This window comes from Amblyomma americanum, chromosome 1 (assembly GCF_052857255.1).
Source record: "Amblyomma americanum isolate KBUSLIRL-KWMA chromosome 1, ASM5285725v1, whole genome shotgun sequence".
Classification (NCBI taxonomy): Eukaryota; Metazoa; Arthropoda; class Arachnida; order Ixodida; family Ixodidae; genus Amblyomma; species Amblyomma americanum.
In genome coordinates, this window is record NC_135497.1 from 295,330,243 (window position 1) to 295,349,485 (window position 19,243).

At 46.7% G+C, this 19,243-nt stretch overlaps 1 protein-coding gene across 3 annotated transcripts in view; it reads left to right on the plus strand.

Moving 5' to 3' along the window:
- Window positions 1-19,243, plus strand: part of twin (CCR4-NOT transcription complex subunit 6-like twin) — a 137,511-nt gene that overhangs the window by 27,828 nt on the left and 90,440 nt on the right. For all 3 annotated transcript variants that reach the window (XM_077649558.1, XM_077649559.1, XM_077649557.1), the window contains one exon: window positions 8,510-8,608. In XM_077649558.1, the coding sequence (XP_077505684.1) occupies window positions 8,510-8,608 (99 nt within the window). The remainder of the gene's footprint in view (window positions 1-8,509; window positions 8,609-19,243) is intronic.

Here is a 19,243-nt window from a genome sequence, read left to right on the forward strand (position 1 = left end):
TACTAGAACAGTGTTGAACAGTCTGCAGAGTGGTCATTTTGATTACCCATTAAAATTATTTGATGAACTCGTTAATGCAGTTTAAAGTTTTGCACTGAAATCAAAATCGCAAAGATTTTTTTTAATTTGTTCTGAACTTTGATATTTTGTTTTCTTCAAAGTTCAGTGTGTGCGAGGCTTTCTGCACTTATTTCACACCCACTGCTCTGAGGCGTAAAGCCGCTCCATAGCACTAGCTCGGCGTAGAAAATTAAGTTTGAAAATTGGTTTTTGAGGAAACGAAAGGCTCAGTAACTGTCTCGCTTCTCGGTGGACACCTCAACCGCGCTGTGAGGGAAGGGAGGAAGGCGGGAATGAAAGAGAGGCGCCATAGTGGAATAATTTTGATAACCTGCGATTACGTGTGCTCCAACATCGCATAGTACACGGGCGCTTCTTGGGGCGCTTCTTGGGTTTCGTCTCCATCGAAACGCGGCCGCCGCGGCCGGGTCTGACCCCGGGTACTCCGCGTAGTGCGAGTGCGCCAGCGGGCGCGGGGTTGAAAGGAGAGGAGGCTGAGAGGTTGAACTCGTCTGCTTCTACGGTTGGCGGCATTTCATTGGTACATGAAGACACGCATGAAAAGCATAGTGAAAAGTGCATGCCTCGGAGCTAAGTTGTCGCACCTTGGCGACATGCAAGTTGTAGCTGAATATGCATTAGGCTGTGAGCATTGCCGGATTGCATGGATGGTTTTGCAAACAAACACAACAGCAGTGACAAAGGTCTACGTAAAGCACTTCCCATGCCCTGGCACGCACTTTTTTTATGTGTATTTTGTTGTAATTTCCATTTCTTTGCTAAGTAAGGGTTAGCACTCCGCCGTTCTTCTCCAGTACTGCGCGCTGCATAGCAGAAACTTTAGGAAATAATCTGTACTCTTTGTGGACCTCATAGGTTCTTTTAGAGCGAACATCTGGGACTCGCACATCAGTCCTTGGCGGCCGCGTTTCGATGGAGGCGAAACGCAAAATGCACCCATGTTCTGTGCGTTGTCTGCTGATTCCCAGGTGCTCGAAGCTCTTCCGGAGCTCTCCACTACGGTGCCGCTTTCTGTTCTTCTTTCACTCTCTCCTTCAGCCATTCCCACATGGCGCGGTTTGGTGTCCACCAAGAAATCAGTTACTCCGCCCTTTCCTCGAAACCAATTTTTATTTCCGGGCCTCAGTGTGTCTTTCCATACCCCTGACGAAGCACGTTGTTTTCGTCGTCCCGCGAAGAATATGGCTTTCTAGAACTCCTAAACGCAAGCAGCGTTCGCGGCTAGGCCGTCCTAGTCACTGGAAAAACCATCAAAATCATACGAGTGACCCTACATACAGCTTGTATGTTTCGTTTTTGCCCTGGCTGAAAAAAAGCTGCTTGCAAGAGTTGTGATTGGATCATGAGAACGACCATGATTGTACAAGGCTTAAGATTGGATACTGGGCAGGGGCAAACCCTGGGATGGTGTGCAGACTTCTGCAGGCCATATGGTTATGGCTTAGAGGTGTCTAATGTGTGATTATTAGGTGATAAGCAATGCTTTAGTTGCCAATAAAGAGCCCCTACCATTGGATAAATAAGATTTGCACGTTTGTTTTAAGGAAGCTTTGATTCTTTCAAAATAAATTGTATGCTCATGTCTCATTAAGTTGTTTCCATGTAATTTATTCGCAAAATCTCAACTGGAATATGCATTTGTTGCTTTAGGCTCTTGCCTACAATATTTTATAAACTGGAAATGGCATAGGGAAAGCATTCTGCCGCTTAACTTTGATGCCTGACCTGATCTATCATCTCAATTTGCGAAGAGAGTGGAATCAATGTTAACGAAAAAGGGAGGCACACGGCTAAGGCTGCTGTGCTTAAAAAAAATGCTCAGAAGTTTTGCATAAATTTTGACATTTGAAATTAATATAGCCTGAAAAACTGCAATCATTTTGGCTGTCATAATTGCCGGTGATGTTGGCATCTGACAGAAGCCAGCGCAGAAGTTCAAAATTGGTTGATATTACAAAGTGTATTCTATGATCCTGTCTACCCGACTACAGACTGCTCACAACCTAAGGCTCAATATGCGGTGCAGTACAAGCTGATTGAGTCAACAAAATAGGCACACATTTTCATCAAGTGCGATTACTGGTGTAGTGCCTTTGGAGTAGAACACAGCTTCGATTAAAATAGAGGACACGTTCCCACAAGCAATGAGCACTATCATGATTATGATTTCAAAGGAACGAAACGATCCATTGTTCAAAGCACTTCACTTGCTCACTCTGTACTCTCAGTATAGCATTCGCCATGGGAAAGCAGGAATGTGAGAAATGATTTCCACTAACATATGCAAAAAGGCCAGAAGCAAAAATGTGACCTCCATTGCAGATTAGTTCTCGAGCCTAGGTGTAGGTCGCTTACGCTGAAATTACTGTAAATGTACTTATTTTGTTCCTTGTCAATCTGTCTGAATTTTTTAATGCCTCTTGGAACAGTCTCTCTTGTAACAGTCATTATTGACAGTTGTAAAATAAAACTATTGTAATGTCGAAATGCGTCCCAGAATTGCTAATAATTTTTTCTGCGCAAAAGGAATTGTGAAAGTTTGTTGTGTCTAAGAGCAAAGAGAATGCAAACAAGGGTCACTGTGAGCTAAGGACTGTATTTGTTGCTGTGTAGACAAATATTGCTGTACACCATGTAGTGTAAACAGATTGGTGGAAGTCTTAGTGATTAGGTTTTTTATTGTATTATATAATTATGGTCACAAATTTTGCACTGAAATAAGAGGATTGGCTACTTTTTGCTACTTTTCACTTTTGTTTTTATCTACTTTTCTTCTGCCCAATGGCAAGACTGGTAGCAAATCTCGGGAAAACAAAACTGCATGGTGAGGGGGGCTCCCGGGTCATCATGCCTGCCATGAGCTTGTGCACGCAGCTTGGTAGAGCTTGTGCATGCAGCAGTGTGCCACACATTGGACAACATGCAAACCTGCAGGAAAGCTGACATACAGGAGGATGTTTTCCAACCAAAAATCCTCATTCACAGACCGCGTTTTCACTCCCTGCTCTGCTGACTGAAGGAGTTAGACCAAGGAGAGATGAGTCAGTCGCCCTCCATTGTATTCATTTTCGAAAGGATGAGGGGGACTCACCTAAACTGCAGAGCCTGAAGCTCAGATGGTCACTACCAGCTTTAGAGATAGTGTGAAGGGAAGTTGTTGAACGGTTACAATGATGCATTCCCATGACGAGAACCTGTCTTGGCCCACTCCTGGCATAAACACCCCTGCTCTATTGTGTCCTTTCAACAACTTCCCTCTCATGCAGATAAAGGGAATCCCCCCCACTCCCTTTTTGAAGAAGAATGTGATTGCCATCTGGGCAATGAGGGATTTTGGTTGTTTAATTGTTGAGGGCATTTGAAGTTTTGCAAGTTGTCAGTTCAGGCTTGAAGAGGGATAGCTGAAGGATTGCTTGCAGGTACAACTGATGAATCTTCAGCTGACATGGCGCCACTAACCGGAGCCTTGGAGCTATACAAAAAGCTACAATTAAGCAAAACCGCAGCATGATTAAAATTTATTGGAAATATAGCGGCCAGCCAAATATTTTAACATTTGTTTGAATTAACCGAAAGTGCAAATTATCCATGTTTAAATTATCGCACATTTACTCTATGTGGTTCACTAAATACACTTCCCACCTCTGATTATTCCAATGGCTAAGGTCTGTTCTTGTCAGAGATGCACATCGGCATCACTTCCAGCTTGTGTGGAAGAACAAGCTACTTTTATCAGACAAGGAGAGGCAAAACATCACCACTTCGTGGTTGTTTTTGTGGCCGGCTCAAAGTGGTGTTGCTGGGTTTCATTGCTGGCCACTATTTGAAAAAAAAAAAAAAAAAAAAATCCGGGTCCCTCTCTGTGGTACTGCAGTTGATGCTGTATGCAGACATCTCCTTATGATCTTCTTTTCACTGAGATGCTTTTGGATCAGTAGCATGGAAACCATTCTGTATCTGAAATGTTGATAGAAATTAGTGTGAGCAGTTCTTTTGCTCTGGGCCAGCCTGTCCCCTATCTTGCAGATAGTCATTTGGCAATTCTGCCTTGTAGGGGTGCCCATTACAGCAATTGATATGTAGTTACCACATAGGCTTGACCTTGTCACTGCATGTCCTATATGCTGGTGCGTCCATGATAAGACTCGCTGCTCTATTGAAACACAGCACTGTATGGCATTTCTATACACATCTTTCCACACGGTGGTATATGTTGGCACCATTCCCGCCTTCTGCCATCAAAAATTGTAAAACTGCTCTGGGTCTGTCTGGACGCATCCGTGGCCCAACCTATTGAGTTAACTTTGCTTTCATGCAGAAAAGCAGTGCACTACACTTTCCAACAATATCAGTCTGATTCTTGGAATACAGCACTACTATCAGCACTAAGTTTTTTGAACTGAAATAATACAGACATTTGAGCTAGTTGATACAGCATGTTGGAAAAAAAAGCACCAAGAGATGACGGACCTAGAAAGAACAGACACCACAAGTGCTGAAAACAGCGCAAAGAGACGGCGGTCATAGAAAGAACAGACACCGCAAATGCTCAAAATAACGCAAAGAGACGGCATTCACAGAAAGAACAGACACCACAAATGTTGAAAACAGCACAAAGAGACGGCGGTCATAGAAAGAACAGACACCGCAAATGCTCAAAACAACGCAGAGACGGCATTCATAGAAAGAACAGACACCACAAATGCTGAAAACAGCACAAAGAAATGGTTATAGAAAGAACAGACACCACAATTGCTGGAAACAGCACAAAGAGACAGCAGTCATAGAAAGAACAGCCACAACAAGTGCTGAAAACAGTGCAAAGAGACGGCGGTCATAGAAAGAAAAGACACCACAAGCGCGGAAAACTGCAAAGAGACGATGGATCTAGAAAGAACCATGGCACTGTTACGTAAAGTCTGTTTCAATGGGACAGCCCTAACATACTTGAGCTCACCATTAAGGCACATTCATAACTTTTTACTCTGTTGTTTGCATGCATTGGGTTTTTCTCTAAGTTTATGTGCACTATCAAAATCGACTGCTGAATATTCTTTTGTTTCCTTTAGTTTCTCGCTCAGCTGATTGCATTATGTATTGAAACTCAACTCACTGTTTATGGATCATAAATGGCCTTTTGTGCCTTGTAGAAAGAATTAGAGAATGTATTGACTGAAAGTGTTGAAATGACTGGCACTTTTAAAGCCAGTTCTGTGTGTGGTGTTTATCAACTAAATTTATCAACTGAATGTGGAACAATTATCAGCAATTCGAAGGCAAGTCTGGGCATTTAGTGTGCTATTAACATTAGTTTGACTTGTCAAACTCTATGTTGCAAATTGCGTTTTGTTGTCATTGATTGACAGGGAGGGATACTAGGAGGGTATTTATTTATACAGACTTATTTTACATTAATAGTTTTCATGATTCTCTGAACAAAGGTTGCATGAAAAAACAAGCTTCTGATATTCCCATCTGAACCGTGGCTCTTGAGATATTATGATATTGAGTTGGTGTGCACAGCCTTCATAATTTTATCATGTGCCATGAAGCGTTTACAGTCTCATGTGCATTTCATGGCTGTGGTGAGATGTGTAGCACAGGATCTTGCTTTTGTGTCAGACTGACTGGAAGGTGAAAGCTTGTGCTCTGCTTTAGAAATGTTTTTATTATTTATTTATCACCATTTCTGAGTTGTTATTATTGTAAACAACATGCACATAGTTGCAAAACTTAAGAGCAGTTTAGGTCATAAGTTGGAAATTGATACCAAAATGCCAAAGTGTCAATGACAGGTACTTCTCAACGTACTTGTCTCCTTTACTAGGACTAAGGTTTCATTGTGTTAAGTGAATAAAGTAAGGCTGATCACGAGTATAAAGCACTTTTAACCGACTGAATAAGGAGGAGGAAGAACAAGCTTTCACTTGTCATATGACAAAGAGGGAAGGGGTAAGGGTTAGGCATAAGGTTTGGACATCACATGGGCCCTTTCAACGGCACTAGGTGGCTTGAAGTCCATGCTTCATTGCGACCTCCAGGTCAGGGCTGAGCAGTGTAGTCTCCCACTGACTCTGGTTTGAGATTTGGGAACTCAGAGGTGGTTGGTCCTCTGGGCACTTGAATAGGATGTGATTGAGGTTTGCTTTAGAGTGATTGCAGAGAGTGCAGCGGGAATTGTATTCTGCGGGATACATTAGGGAGTAGCTATAAGGATTTGGAAATGTACCCGTTTGAAGTTGCCACCAGGTCACCTGCTCTGCTTTAGTGAGGGATTTGTGCGGGGGTGGGTATTTGAGTCTATCCTTTCAATAATGGTGATTTCATGGTAGGTTACTAGGCGCTCCCTCTTGAGCCAGGGGCACTAGTCGCTCTGTGCCCGGTCAACGAATCCTCGGGCATATTCATGAGCTGCCGTGTTCCCTGGATGGGAGGTATGTGCTGGCACCCACACGAGCTGGAACCGTTCTGTGGATAGTTTAGCACTTTCCAGGATGGAGAGAGCTGGGGCACGCAGCCCTCTCCAGTAGTGCAAATTAAGTAGTGCTAATATGAGGCCTGTGGCAAATTTTAAAATATTCAGAAATGATATGTACAAGAGAGAGGGAACATTAAAAGGAAAACAAATTTCCAAGATGTGCATAATCATGATCAGGGGAGGACGCTTTCTGTTGCCGTTTAAATTGTTTTTTTTTTTCATTGGTAATTTCTTTGATTGAATGCCATTTGGTAAGGCAAAAAGTTGAAAAACAGTCATGCACACATCTATGGTTTCATATTAAACACATTTCATAGCACAGTTGTTTATTTTGATCATATTGGTTTTACCAGACATGACGGAATAGTGGCATAATATTGTACACAACCCACTCCAGTAAAGTGGAAAACAAGCATTTGTAGAATGGTAGTAATAATCCATGTATTGTACTAAGCAGCTGATATAGTGCACTTGGAGACACTCATTTTGCCAGCAAAGCTCTTGACTTTTTCTTAGAATACAATGAGTAGTACCTGAGATGAGAGCCAGTGGAGAAAGGTATGGAAAGAGGGTTAGCATGAAGGGGCTGTGAGTGCATGTTTGTTTGTACATACATTTACAATCAATTTTTTGTCCTAAGGTCAATGTATGAGCAGGTTACAAATGAGAGAGTATCTACCATTAGCATGCACTTAAAGGAGTATAGACACCTAAATTTTGGGTGCGTTTTTTTTCTTGTTTGTAATGATGCGTAAGGCATTGTTATACGTGGATTACCACCTGGCTTCCTCCTACGACTGCTAAATAATTTATAATCGCATTTCTTTCTCGTTCTGTTTCGGTTTTGTTTTCAAGAGCCGAATGAGGACTGAGACGTCAGCGTGTACTTACAGGTCACGTGAGACATGAAAAACGTCCATATTATCGCTGCTTCCACATTCGTTGTCATTCCGGCTCTTGAGAAAGGGTGGCTCCAGCACTGCAGTAAATTAAAATAATGAAGCAGCGATTATATGGACGTTTTTTGATGCCTCCCATGACACAAAAGCATTTTTTGACATCACAACGATCGTGCGGCTGTTGAAACCGAAACAGCAAGACAGAAAAAAATCGATTATAAATTATTTAGCGGTCTTAGGCAAATATCACATGGTGATTCATGCGTAGTAGTGCCTTCCACATCATTGTAGAGAAGAAAGCATGCCACCAAAATTAGGTGTCTATGCTCCTTTAAGTGCAGCCGTTTGGCCACAAAGGAAAGCTGCGCAGCTTTGCCTAGCTTAGTGGCTTCCATAAGCTGAGTATTGCCTGACCTGTGAAGTAAATTCGCTGCTAGTGAAACATTGTTTGTATGCAGTCAGGGACAAATGAGAGGCAAACAGGACTATTAAGATGCAACCACACAAGCAAAAATAATAACTGAAAGAATACAGACATGGTTTATTGGCACTGTCAAAGTTCACTTGTCATCCTTTTGAAGTGATGATTAGTTTAGTCATGCAGGTAATTATTCTGAGCTAAGTTCTTGTTATTTTGCTATTTGCATTTCAGTTGTCTTGTTAGTTTTTCGTTTGTTACCTTTGGTAGTGCATATCCTTTTTTGGCCTTGAAAACAGAGTAACAAGATGAAACTCTCTGCTACTTCCCTTTTGTACGTTTTCTAGTTACCAGCTATGGGTGAACTGAGACCCTCTCAAGAAGCTGTGCATTTTTCAAGCAGCGTATGACCCTTTAGACAAGCCCTGTTTCATGCTACACTGCACAAACATTGCTGTGTTGAGAGGCCATCGCTGAATGCAACATTTTTTTTTGTTTGCAGATTAGTTTTCCTTGCATTGAGATGTACGTATAAAAGTTTGGAGAAAACCTCAGCAAGTTTATTGGTGAAAATTTTTAAAATGTATTCCTCTGTGATTGTGTACTATATTAGTTTGTTCTGTTTTGCTGCAGGACTCAAAGGGAACCCATTGTCCCCAGAACTGCTCTGCATGTACAGTGAACCTAATGGGACTGCCAAGCTTCTGGCATATCTGTTGGACAATCTCATTGGTGAGTGCTTGTTTGAGGAGTTTCTTTTTTTGTGCTCTCTACCTCTCCCAGTATCAAACAGCATGCATATTGGCTAGTACTGAAAGCTCGGAAGAGCTTGGAGCTTTGAAGAATTCAGTGTGGGAAATGATGCTCAAAGTACTGTGCTTTTGGACACGGACTTCTTAGCTTCATAGTTAAAAACACCTTTAAGTCTACCTTTGTCCATGTTTTGCACTATAGCATTTACCACACGGTGATTGCGCTCATACTCAAATTCTCAGGTAAAACTTGTATGGTAAGTTTCAGGGTCTCCAAGAGTCTGAGTTTGAAGATGAACAGCGGCAGATAACTGGCATAGTATTTGCCTGTGTCTGTAATCTCGGAAGCCACAAACAAACTCGACACATTAGCTAGTCAGTGGTGTACTGGCTGCTCAACTTGTTCTGTTTAATTTGCATTCAAAATTTTGGGACCATAGAAAGTCTTTGAATGACTTCATGATAGGGGAGTGGTGGCATTGAATTAGCACAGCATTCACCTGCTCCTGTAGTCCTGGAAGCCGCTACAAATGTCTACGAATTATACAATCAGTGACATGCCGGCTTCTCTGATTATGTGGTGAAATTACCGCGGTGACTTTTCTCGCCACCAAAACTTTTTGATTGGACTGGGGTTTTGAAGGGACTGAAATTTTAATAAACTGATTTCCAATTTTTGAGGTTTACTGCATGTTTCTGCCCGTGTGCCCTATATTGCGGAGGGTGAACAAGCAGCATCACTTTGGTGAGTGGTATTCGTCTACATTGCCAGACCATTGAAGGTTCCCCATATAGCAACTCCAGTGTTTATAGGCAATGGGCTTGAGCTCAGAAATACCCTCTGCTCTTTGAGTTCTTCCGTGTATTATTATCCCTGCCACATTGAAATGTCTCGCAACATGGTTTTTAGCAAGAACAAATGCATAGTGTATTATTCAGCAAGCCTCAGAATTGCAACCATTAACAACCTTCACTAGCTAAAAACAGTCGAAGTGCTTTGGTAGTGACACTTCCAAGCTACCCATGACAAGGAATTTTCTTGTGGCGGTAAGGTGTTAGCCAATTGTTTTCTTTGTTTTTAAATTGGCTGCTTGATGGGTGAGCCACTTCTAGAAGTGGAGCACAGCTGCCCTAAACTGCTCCAGAATGCCTGTGTAGCTGCTCCTAAGTGCTCAAAGGTAGCTCTATATTTGTATCTCTTGTAGCACAGCTTGACATGGACTGACAGAAAAAAAGGAAGCTGCACAGGTGTGCTGCAGGAACTGCATAGATTACACCTAAATCACAATTAAGGCTGTAGTGATTTCATAAATGAAGTGCAGTAAATGAGCTGCCGCAGTGGCTCAGAGTTTATGGTGCTCGGCTGCTTACTTGAAAGATGTGGGTTCGATGGAGGCAAAATGCTAGAGACCCGTGTACTGTGCGATATTAGTGCACGTTAAAGAACTCCAGGTGGTCGAAATTATCTGGAGCCCTCCACTATGCTGTCATAGCCTGAGTCACTTTGGGACGTTAAACTCCATAAAACCAAAGCAGTAAATGTCTACGAACACCTGTGAGCATGGTCACAAGTGTTAAGAAAACTTCTTCTGCAGTACCTGCAAGCAATTTGGTGATGCCGGAATTCATTTCTGTGGCCCTTTTTACTCCTGTTATAAAATAAGTTCAAAGCTAGTGAAACAATGTGAAACCAAATAGCCCAGTTAAGTGCTAACCTTGGAACCATTGCACCTTAATTGCCAACTTATGTTCCCTAATTAAACTCAGTTTTTTTTTACAGTAGGTTATGAAAACATATTTTTGTTAATTGTTGTTATGGTACTTGATATGGCCAGCCTTGCAGCAAGTGTGCTAATGGACAAGCTCTCTCTTTTGATACCATGAGGCCGTGTTTTATATTTTCGTTCAGTTGTAGGGGGCTGTCTTTTCAGTTTGGCAGGGTGTGTTCTTATGTCAATTTATTGTTATTCTGTCCTTAATTGTTTTGTGGCCACACAATGCAAGGATGAGTAATTTAGCATTGAGCTTGTTTATTTTATAACAGCAGTGAAAAGGGCCATGGAAATGAATTCTGGCATTATCAGATTGCTTGCACGTACTGTAGATGTAAAGTTTCCTTGAGCATGCTCAAAAGGTGTTTGTATACATTTAATGCATTTCATTTGTGAAATAAGTGCCTTCGATAGGGCCTTACTGTGATTTAGATGTAAGCTACACATTATCATGAAGACTGACTGGGTTTTTGGTGGTGTTTGTTGGGATAGAATTAAGTCATGTGCTTGGCTGGCTTCGTCATGCTGGCCTAGTGAGCTGCAAACTGTGATGTCAGAAAATGACGTTCATTCAGCATGTTAAATTGCACGAGAAGATCACCACTGGTGGATTAGGCAGGGATTTTCTGTACTTCTGCGTTTTGCAAGTGCATAAAAGTTAAAGAACCTGGCCAGAACCCCTAATTGTGCCGCATGCAGCTTATCTTGCAATACATACTCATGGTAGCGTAGCCGAGTGTTTGACGTAATCCCGTCTGGCAAGGAGGGAACATAAGAACAGAAAAAGAGGAGCACTCGAGTGCTCCTCTTTTTCTGTTATTATACCCATAGTAGACATCCGCTTTAATGTTCCATTAAAGGGACAGAACATCAGTGTTTAAAATCAGTATACAGGGGTTGGAATGGTGGTGGTGAAGATTGTGCATCATAGTTTAACAATATGGCACAAAAACAAAACTAACACTCACATAACAAAACTTTGTGGCAGTAAGCTATAAATAGGGGTTGGACATTTCGGTTGAAACCTAAAAAAACCGATAAAAGTACACCAAATTCATTTTTTGAAATTCTGTTTTAACCGAATATTATTGGCATGTAAGGCATAGATAACTGTCAGCTGAATGCAAGTTACACTCAGCCAAAGCTGAAATTAAGTAATTAGGAAGCCAGGGGCATGATGCGACAGTGATCTTGTTGGATAAGCAGTGGAGTTGTAAGATTTGAAGTGTTCCTCTAGCTTCATACTTAAACAGCGTGAAAGACGGGATGAAAGAAGGAAACAAAACAAGCGCTGACTTTTGCAGTTTCCAGTTGTTCTCTTGAGGCCCTTTTAGCAGTCCGGCTGGGCACGTACCTTTTCCTTGTCATGCTGCGTTGTGCACCAGTTCCTGCTTACAACTGTGTTTTTGTTCAACCTTTTGAACCTATATATCTTCTTGTGCTTCTTGGAATAAAATCTGCCAGTTGTCAGTCAGGGCTTGTTTTGTCTCCTTCTTTTGTCCCATCTTTCGCGCTGTTTTAAGTATGAACCTTCACCAACAAGCCCAGTTCGCCATACCTGTCCTCTAGCTTACACGCCTCAGATGACTGGGAAGCACCACTTCCTTGCCACCTGCTATCTAAGCATTGTTAGTTCACTATCATCGCCTGCTTAGAGCAGTTAGGCAGTGAAGTAGGTTAATAAACTGCATGCAGGACACTGGCTACCCGATATGTTCTGGCTACCACGACAATTGGGCGGCAGTTCCATCGCTGCCATGAACACGCAGACCACGTGATGCCCTGCTCTCGCGCTCAACCTAGCACAACAACCGAACAATAACATGTCAACCTACCTCGTAGACATAAACATCAGCTTGTGTTTTTGCCAGTCGGCGATCTCGTTTAAACTGAGTCACTCTTTTAATGATGATGGCAATTTCTTTACAAGCTCAGCTCCAAGTACTGTCATTTGCACACAAATTACTGATAAGTAAATTGTTCATCATGAAAAAAAACACTGAGATAGACTTCAATTAACTTTTGACGACGCAGCATTGCTGCTTTACATCACCGAAGAAAAGTCAGTATTTCATTTGTCGAAAATAATATTCTCCGAAAAAAACCAAAACTTGGGTTCTGAACTAAAAAAGTGAAAAAAGTCAGCTGAATTTTCTGAAAATAAAAACCAAAAAGTCCAACCCCTGGCTATAAAATAATCTGTTGTCAAGAATGGTTGATCATTTTTGCAGGCAAATGAGATAACCCGAATTGCGTACATTCTGCTGTCTTCTGCCATTGTTTAGAAACGTGTTTTCAAAGGGCCAAGTTGTGGATTCTTGTGTGGTAAAGTCCATAAAAGCATACAGAACATCACTTTTTCTTGACCTACTCACCGCGTTGTTCCTGGTCGCACTGTTATCATTCATTATGGTAGGCTTACCATTTGGCCAAGTGTGTACCGCGGCCTCGCTCATATTTCACGAGGCTTTGTGTTCTGCAACCCCGAGTCGCGCATCTTGCGTCCGGCACAGAATGCCCAGACCATATGGCAGGTCTTGAGCATTGCTCACACGGCGATGATAAGTCCATCGGGGTTGGCCACCGCATGTCGTCCATGCCGGTCTGTGCCAGGGCACCTGTCGACGCGATCGCGGTCTGTGGGGGTGGCCGAGAGAGCGCCGCCTCGCAGCGCTCATCGCTTCCCGTCCGGACGGGCACGCTTGCGCGGATGTTCTGGGCGATGCACGACAGGTTCGACCCAATTCGGCCGTCGGGCCGTCGCGCGGCTACCGTTATTTTCGGTTTGGGGCCAGATGGCGTAATGCTGCCCCCGCTGCTTGTGGCTGATGTCACCGCGCGCATTGGAGTCCGCTGACGGGGCTCGCCCGCTTCTGCCGCGCTGTGCTGCGAGGCGGCCGTCGAGGGGCGCGCTCCACTCGACGGCGTTGCCGCATCGCGCGACTGCGGGCTTCGAGGCAGCACGTGGACACACGTTGCATGCAAATTCGGCACCTAAATAATTGAAGCCCGTGTGGGCCAAGACCGCGCGACTTCCATTGGCGATCGCTGCGCATCGTTTCCTGAAAGCGGAAACATACGCAGGATGCTTCCTTGCCGCGGAGCATATCACGTGCGAGAGCCGCAGAGGCCAACGGCAATGAGCGTTTTTCCTCTGCGCTTTCTCGCCGTGCCTACCGGGCCTTGGGTACCTTGGGCGCTGCGGTTTACTTGCACGCCGCGGGGAACCGCAAGTTGTTCTCACCTACATACCAGATTATACAAAATGCTTCAGTGTTCCAAAAAGTAGGCATACATGCCTCTGTCGGCTAAATCAGGGGTTGCCCCCCTTCCCCATTTGCGAGATTTGGAGTCTGGCATGGTTTTTTGTAGCAGTCGTTGCCACATGTCGCCTTGATCAGGCCCGCTCGCGATCGAGGTGTGGCCGTGGGTTAGCCTCCACAAAGTGACTTAATTCCCTAGTGACTGACGTCACCACCGTTGCTTTCAGTGGAAGTTTCGGTGGTAAGTGTATGGGTACCACATTCGCAGACCCCATTTCCAGTGCTACGTTCCAGTGTACGTTTTTTAAAACTTCTTAAAAATAGGGAATTCTCAATAGGAGGAAGATCTTCCTGGGGGCAAACTGTCAGCCGCGGTGGACGTAGTTTGCTTTTAAATTGTCATCAACAATCAGCCGATTAAATAGTTTGCTAATTATGTATTTAATTAACATAGCCTTGTGGTTACTGCCAGTGGGGAGAGCTTATGGTTATGACGATGCCATATCAGTTTTTGAAACGAACAAAACGCAGTGTCAGCTGATGCGTTGCGATGGCTGCGGCGCCTTATTTGAACGGCCTGCTCCGTTGTACCATGGCATGCACTTTATTTTGAACCGTCGCTTTTGAAAATAACGACCACGCAGTTGGCGATCCTTTTCCTTGTGCCAAGCTGCGAAGCAAAACAATGGGCATTAAGCACTACAACCCGTCATCAGTTCCTGCGCGCCTCATGCCCTGAGTTTCGGTTTTGGGCGGAGAAAAAAATAAGGCGCCGGATTTCTTCGCTCTGCGGAGCTGTGGAGAGTGACTTTTTCTTGGTTTCAATAGCTGATATGGTATTGCCTTGCACATGGCTTCGAACTCGTCGTTGACACTATGGCCACCATACTGTGCTAATTAAACGTTATTCGGCGAGTTTTAGTTGATCAGCTACCTAATTATAGGACGGTTTTTATATAGTAACGACGTCCGCCATGGCTAAAAGGTTATTCCTGGAAAGGTTTCCGGTGTTTTGTATAGTGTCCGCTGGAACACTCCGCATATTGGTGGTGACGTATCGTTGGGATCGGCAAGGCGAAACAGCAGACTTTCCCATAGAATCAGCACTATTGGTGCTTGGAGACCAGCCGGGTGCTACGCCGTACATGAATTTATTTGGCGCAAGTAAATTACCCGCCAAAACGAGGTACTAAACAAAGCTCGCCGCCAAAGGCCACCTGCATGCAAAATTTAGGCGCGAACGAGCCAGCGGTTTAGTCGCTCTTAAGCGACGCAACATTTGGTATGTCTACCAGCGACTCGATAGCTTGGCGCTCGCGTTTCGTGCAATGGACACCGGGTCAGAAAAATTGTGGCGTTCTGTGGAGCGGAATCCCGTTGGGTCAAACTACATAATTCGAACTGTGTTCATGCTGCGCAGTGCGTGTTGCCCCGTCGCCGCAGGCGGGTAAATAGTGGAAGCCACGTGTAGCACTGGGTTCAAATTCTGGGATAGGCGTAAGACTTTTTTTTTTCTTTATTTCACGAGAGCGTCGCTGCGCGGTATGTTGCATGCGTAGCGATTGAGTTTAGCGGGCTAACAATTAACTCTCTAAAAACTGCCGGGATGTTGGGTAGCGATGCACTGCATGGCTTTGAAGCCAATACCCTGGGCTCGCCCCGTACCATCCCTCTCAAAGGCACCACATGGTTCGCTTCTCGGGGTGTTTCGTATCCCAGCAACCCCTTCACGGGCTGCGCCGTTCGTGGTTTGCACCGGTCGTGCGGTGGCGTTTCCAAGTGGGCGCCCGGAGTGGCGCTCAAGAGCCTTCGCGTGCGCAACTCACCGCCGAGCGGTTTCGAGCGCGAGCTCTCATCTGGTCCGCCCGTTGTTACTGCCGTAATTTGGCTTAGACAGTTCCGTCGTGTCGGGCTGGTCGCGCGCAGCGATCACAGAACGCAGTTTATTCCGGCAGCAAACACGGAGCGGGTGCCCCCCGCCCCTTTATTTTCTGCCCATCCGAGGAGCTGTGCGGGGGGGGGGGGGGGGGGGGGGGGGGTCCACTCCTTGCGCGCGCGCGCCGCGTGGCTTGTTCCCCCCGGTTGGGGGGCGGACGAGGCCGGCGCTGTCTTTGTCCCGCTGCGCGCTCTGCCGGCCACGCTTGACCCACAAAGCGGGGCCCGCTGTGTGGCGCGCCTCTTTTTCGGCAGCCGCTCTCTTCCTGCGAGGAGGCCCTTTGAATATCGGGCAGGAAGAAGCGCCGGAGGGGGGTCGAATGCCGTGCCTGCCCCGCCTGGACTTGTGCGGTGAACGGCTGGGCAGTTCGCTGCCGTGCACCTTTCGGAGGGGGGGAGCTATTCGTGCACCGAAGACGTACTTTGGCAAGTACGTTTAAACGTACCCACTACGGACCGTTAGTATTCCCAAGCTCATTCCTTGTACCAGCCGCAGTCGCCTTGAAGCGGCAAGCGAGCTGGGCGTGCTGTGTCGATTGTGCGCGCTCTTCTAATGGCGTTGTAGCGTGGCACTCCCTCCGGCTGCGTTGCTGCCTGCATCGATCTGACGGAGTTGTCGCGTCTGCCGCCTTTCGGGGGTCTTATCCCGCGTTGTTCCATTGCGGAAATAAGAACTTGAGAATCGTGTGGCCCACTGGACGGGCGGGTTCTCCGTGCGAGAGGCGGTCGTGCCGATCATGGCCAGAATCAGCCGGTGGGGATTCTCGCAGAAAACCTCTCCCTCGATTGATTCCGTAGGGGCCCCGTATGAGCCGCCGACGGCTCGCAGCGGTCGCGTGCCGCCGCTGCTTGTTGCTTTGCAGGCGCGCGGGGAAGCATTCTCGGGACGCATGCCGCCAAGCCCGTGCACTCATCGAAGGGCCAGGGGCGCACCGTGCCAGATCCGTTAACGCCCCGGACGGCCACGGTGTGGTGCCGCTTATTGCGCAGTCGTCAGCACGCCTGTCTAGAGCGCTGGGACGGTGTGCCGCGGAACAAACAAGCAAATCTTGGCTCAGCTCATCTGTTGCTGATGCAGTGCAATCGCCAGGGCAAATTGTGTCTATGCGGCCTCGCTCCAGCGCAAGCATTGTCTCTGGAAGCATGTACCTGCTAAAAAAATTCCCTTCCCTTGTGTGACAGGGCGGCGTTCGAGCGCTTTCGACAGGCCCGCTGGCGAGTACTGTACAACTCGGAAGACGCGTACAGTCTGCGTCACCCTTGTGTAGAGCGCTCGAGCAGCAATGCTCCTGCCTGCATAAGAATCGACACTTGTACAGCTTTGAGAAGCAGCGCTTGCGCTGAATTAGAGCCACATAGTCCTGAAACCAAGGGCAACGCGAGCACTTTTCCCGGAAAGCATGGGCTGCATTGAAATTTCCGTTTTGCATTGAGTGGTGGCCGCTGTCGAGCGCTCTGTACACAAGGGTGACGCAGACTGTACAATCAGCGATGACACTTGTGCTTGCTGCGTGTCCCATCGCTCTAACAAACACGCAAATAGCCGTACACGCGACGAAGCGATCACTGAGGTCGTTCCGTTAGGCCGGTGGCAGGTGTAATTTCGTTTCCGGGCTTTATTCGCCGCATTTGCGTCGCTGTGGCTGTGCGCGGTCTTCTCATCGACTGTGTGCGTCCGTGGCGTCCCGCCCGCGCTGGTCACGGTTTTGCTGGACGCGTGATTTGAGCATTTGCGCCGATTTCTCGCACCAAACGCTGGTGCCTTCAGATTCCACGTGCGCAGCGCCGGCTGTGTTTTGGTGGTGGTCTTGAGAAGGCACGAGGTTTCTTTTTTCTTCGTCATTAGCGAGCACTTTAGTAAACAACTTTCGAATTGGGTAAGTGCCCCCCCCCCCCCCCCCCCCGTATACCCCAGTGGCAGTTTCCATTCGTCCACGTCGCTCTCATATCCAGCTAGCCGCGGACGCCCTTCCCCTTCTTTGATTACTCCCTGGGCATTGTTTTCGTAACGAATGACCTCCTGCTCTTGCGGCCACTGCATTGTTCTGCGGCTTGACCTCCTCACGCGGACGGCCGCCGACTAGAGTGAGCGCTGCTCCTTGCGCTAATATGCGACCGTGTTTATTTACTTGCACCTCGTACGCAGTGGGTCGGGGTGAATTCTTCTGCGATGAATTTTGAAGCGAAAAGCTTCACTACGCTAGTCAACACCGCGCTTCGCGCGAGCCGGCGTATGTCGGAGCACGGGTGACGTCAAGCACGGCGCAGTTTCTCTCTCTCTCTTTCATGCTCCCTAGTCACTAGTGCGCATGCGCCACTAGTAGCACCGAGCCACAGGTGTTCTGCCGCTGCGCAGCGCCCCGCCTTTCCTCAAAATCCAACTTCCGATTTTCAGTTTTCTCTTTCCCTTCCTTTACGGCGCGGTTCGGGTGACCACCGAGATATGTGAGACAGTTACTTTGCCATTTCCTTTCCTCAAAAACCAAACAAAACAAGTGATCCGACGGCGTTCATAGAGTTCATTGGCGTTGACAACTTTGCAAAGACCGTTCATTTTCAGGAAAGGAAAGGCGCACAACCGGCTCCGTGGGTCAGTGGAGACCTCAACCTCGCTTTCGCTTGGTATATCTTGGATTAGCTGGGCAAATCCACATTAATTTTTTTCTATGAGTGCATCGGTGCGCGCAGCATTGCAGTATTTAGTGCACTGCGTCGGCGCGGAGAGTTGTCCAGCAGTTGGTCGACGTGCATGTCACGAACGTTCCATGGCTCCTGCAGTAGTGGTGGTGGTTAATGAGAGGGAAGGGAAAGACGTGTGCCGCGTGTTCGTAGCCGTTTTCACGTTGCGTCCAAGTTCCCGCGTAGCCGCGCTCGATCTGCTGTGCTCTCTCAAATGTCCATCCTTCTCGCCCATCATCTTTGCAGCCAATACAGACCAGTGATACAGACGCAGAGAGAGAGGGAGAGAGAGGGTGGAGGGGAACTTTCCATCCTCGCGCATCATCTTTGCAGCCAATGCATACCAGTGATATAGACGCAGAGAGAGAGAGAGGGAGGAGGGGAACTGTCCATCCTTCTCGCGCATCATCTTTGCAGCCAGTGCATACCAGTGATACAGACGCAGAGAGAGAGAGGGCGGAGGGAACTGTCCATCCTTCTCGCGCATCATCTTTGCAGCCAGTGCATACCAGTGATACAGACGCAGAGAGAGAGAGGGCGGAGGGGAACTGTCCATCCTTCTCGCGCATCATCTTTGCAGCCAGTGCATACCAGTGATACAGACGCAGAGAGAGAGAGAGGCGGAGGGGAACTGTCCATCCTTCTCGCGCATCATCTTTGCAGCCAGTGCATACCAGTGATACAGACGCAGAGAGAGAGAGGGCGGAGGGGAACTGTCCATCCTTCTCGCGCATCATCTTTGCAGCCAGTGCATACCAGTGATACAGACGCAGAGAGAGAGAGGGCGGAGGGGAACTGTCCATCCTTCTCGCGCATCATCTTTGCAGCCAGTGCATACCAGTGATACAGACGCAGAGAGAGAGAGAGGGCGGAGGGGAACTGTCCATCCTTCTCGCGCATCATCTTTGCAGCCATTGCATACCAGTGATACAGACGCAGAGAGAGAGAGGGCGAGGGAACTGTCCA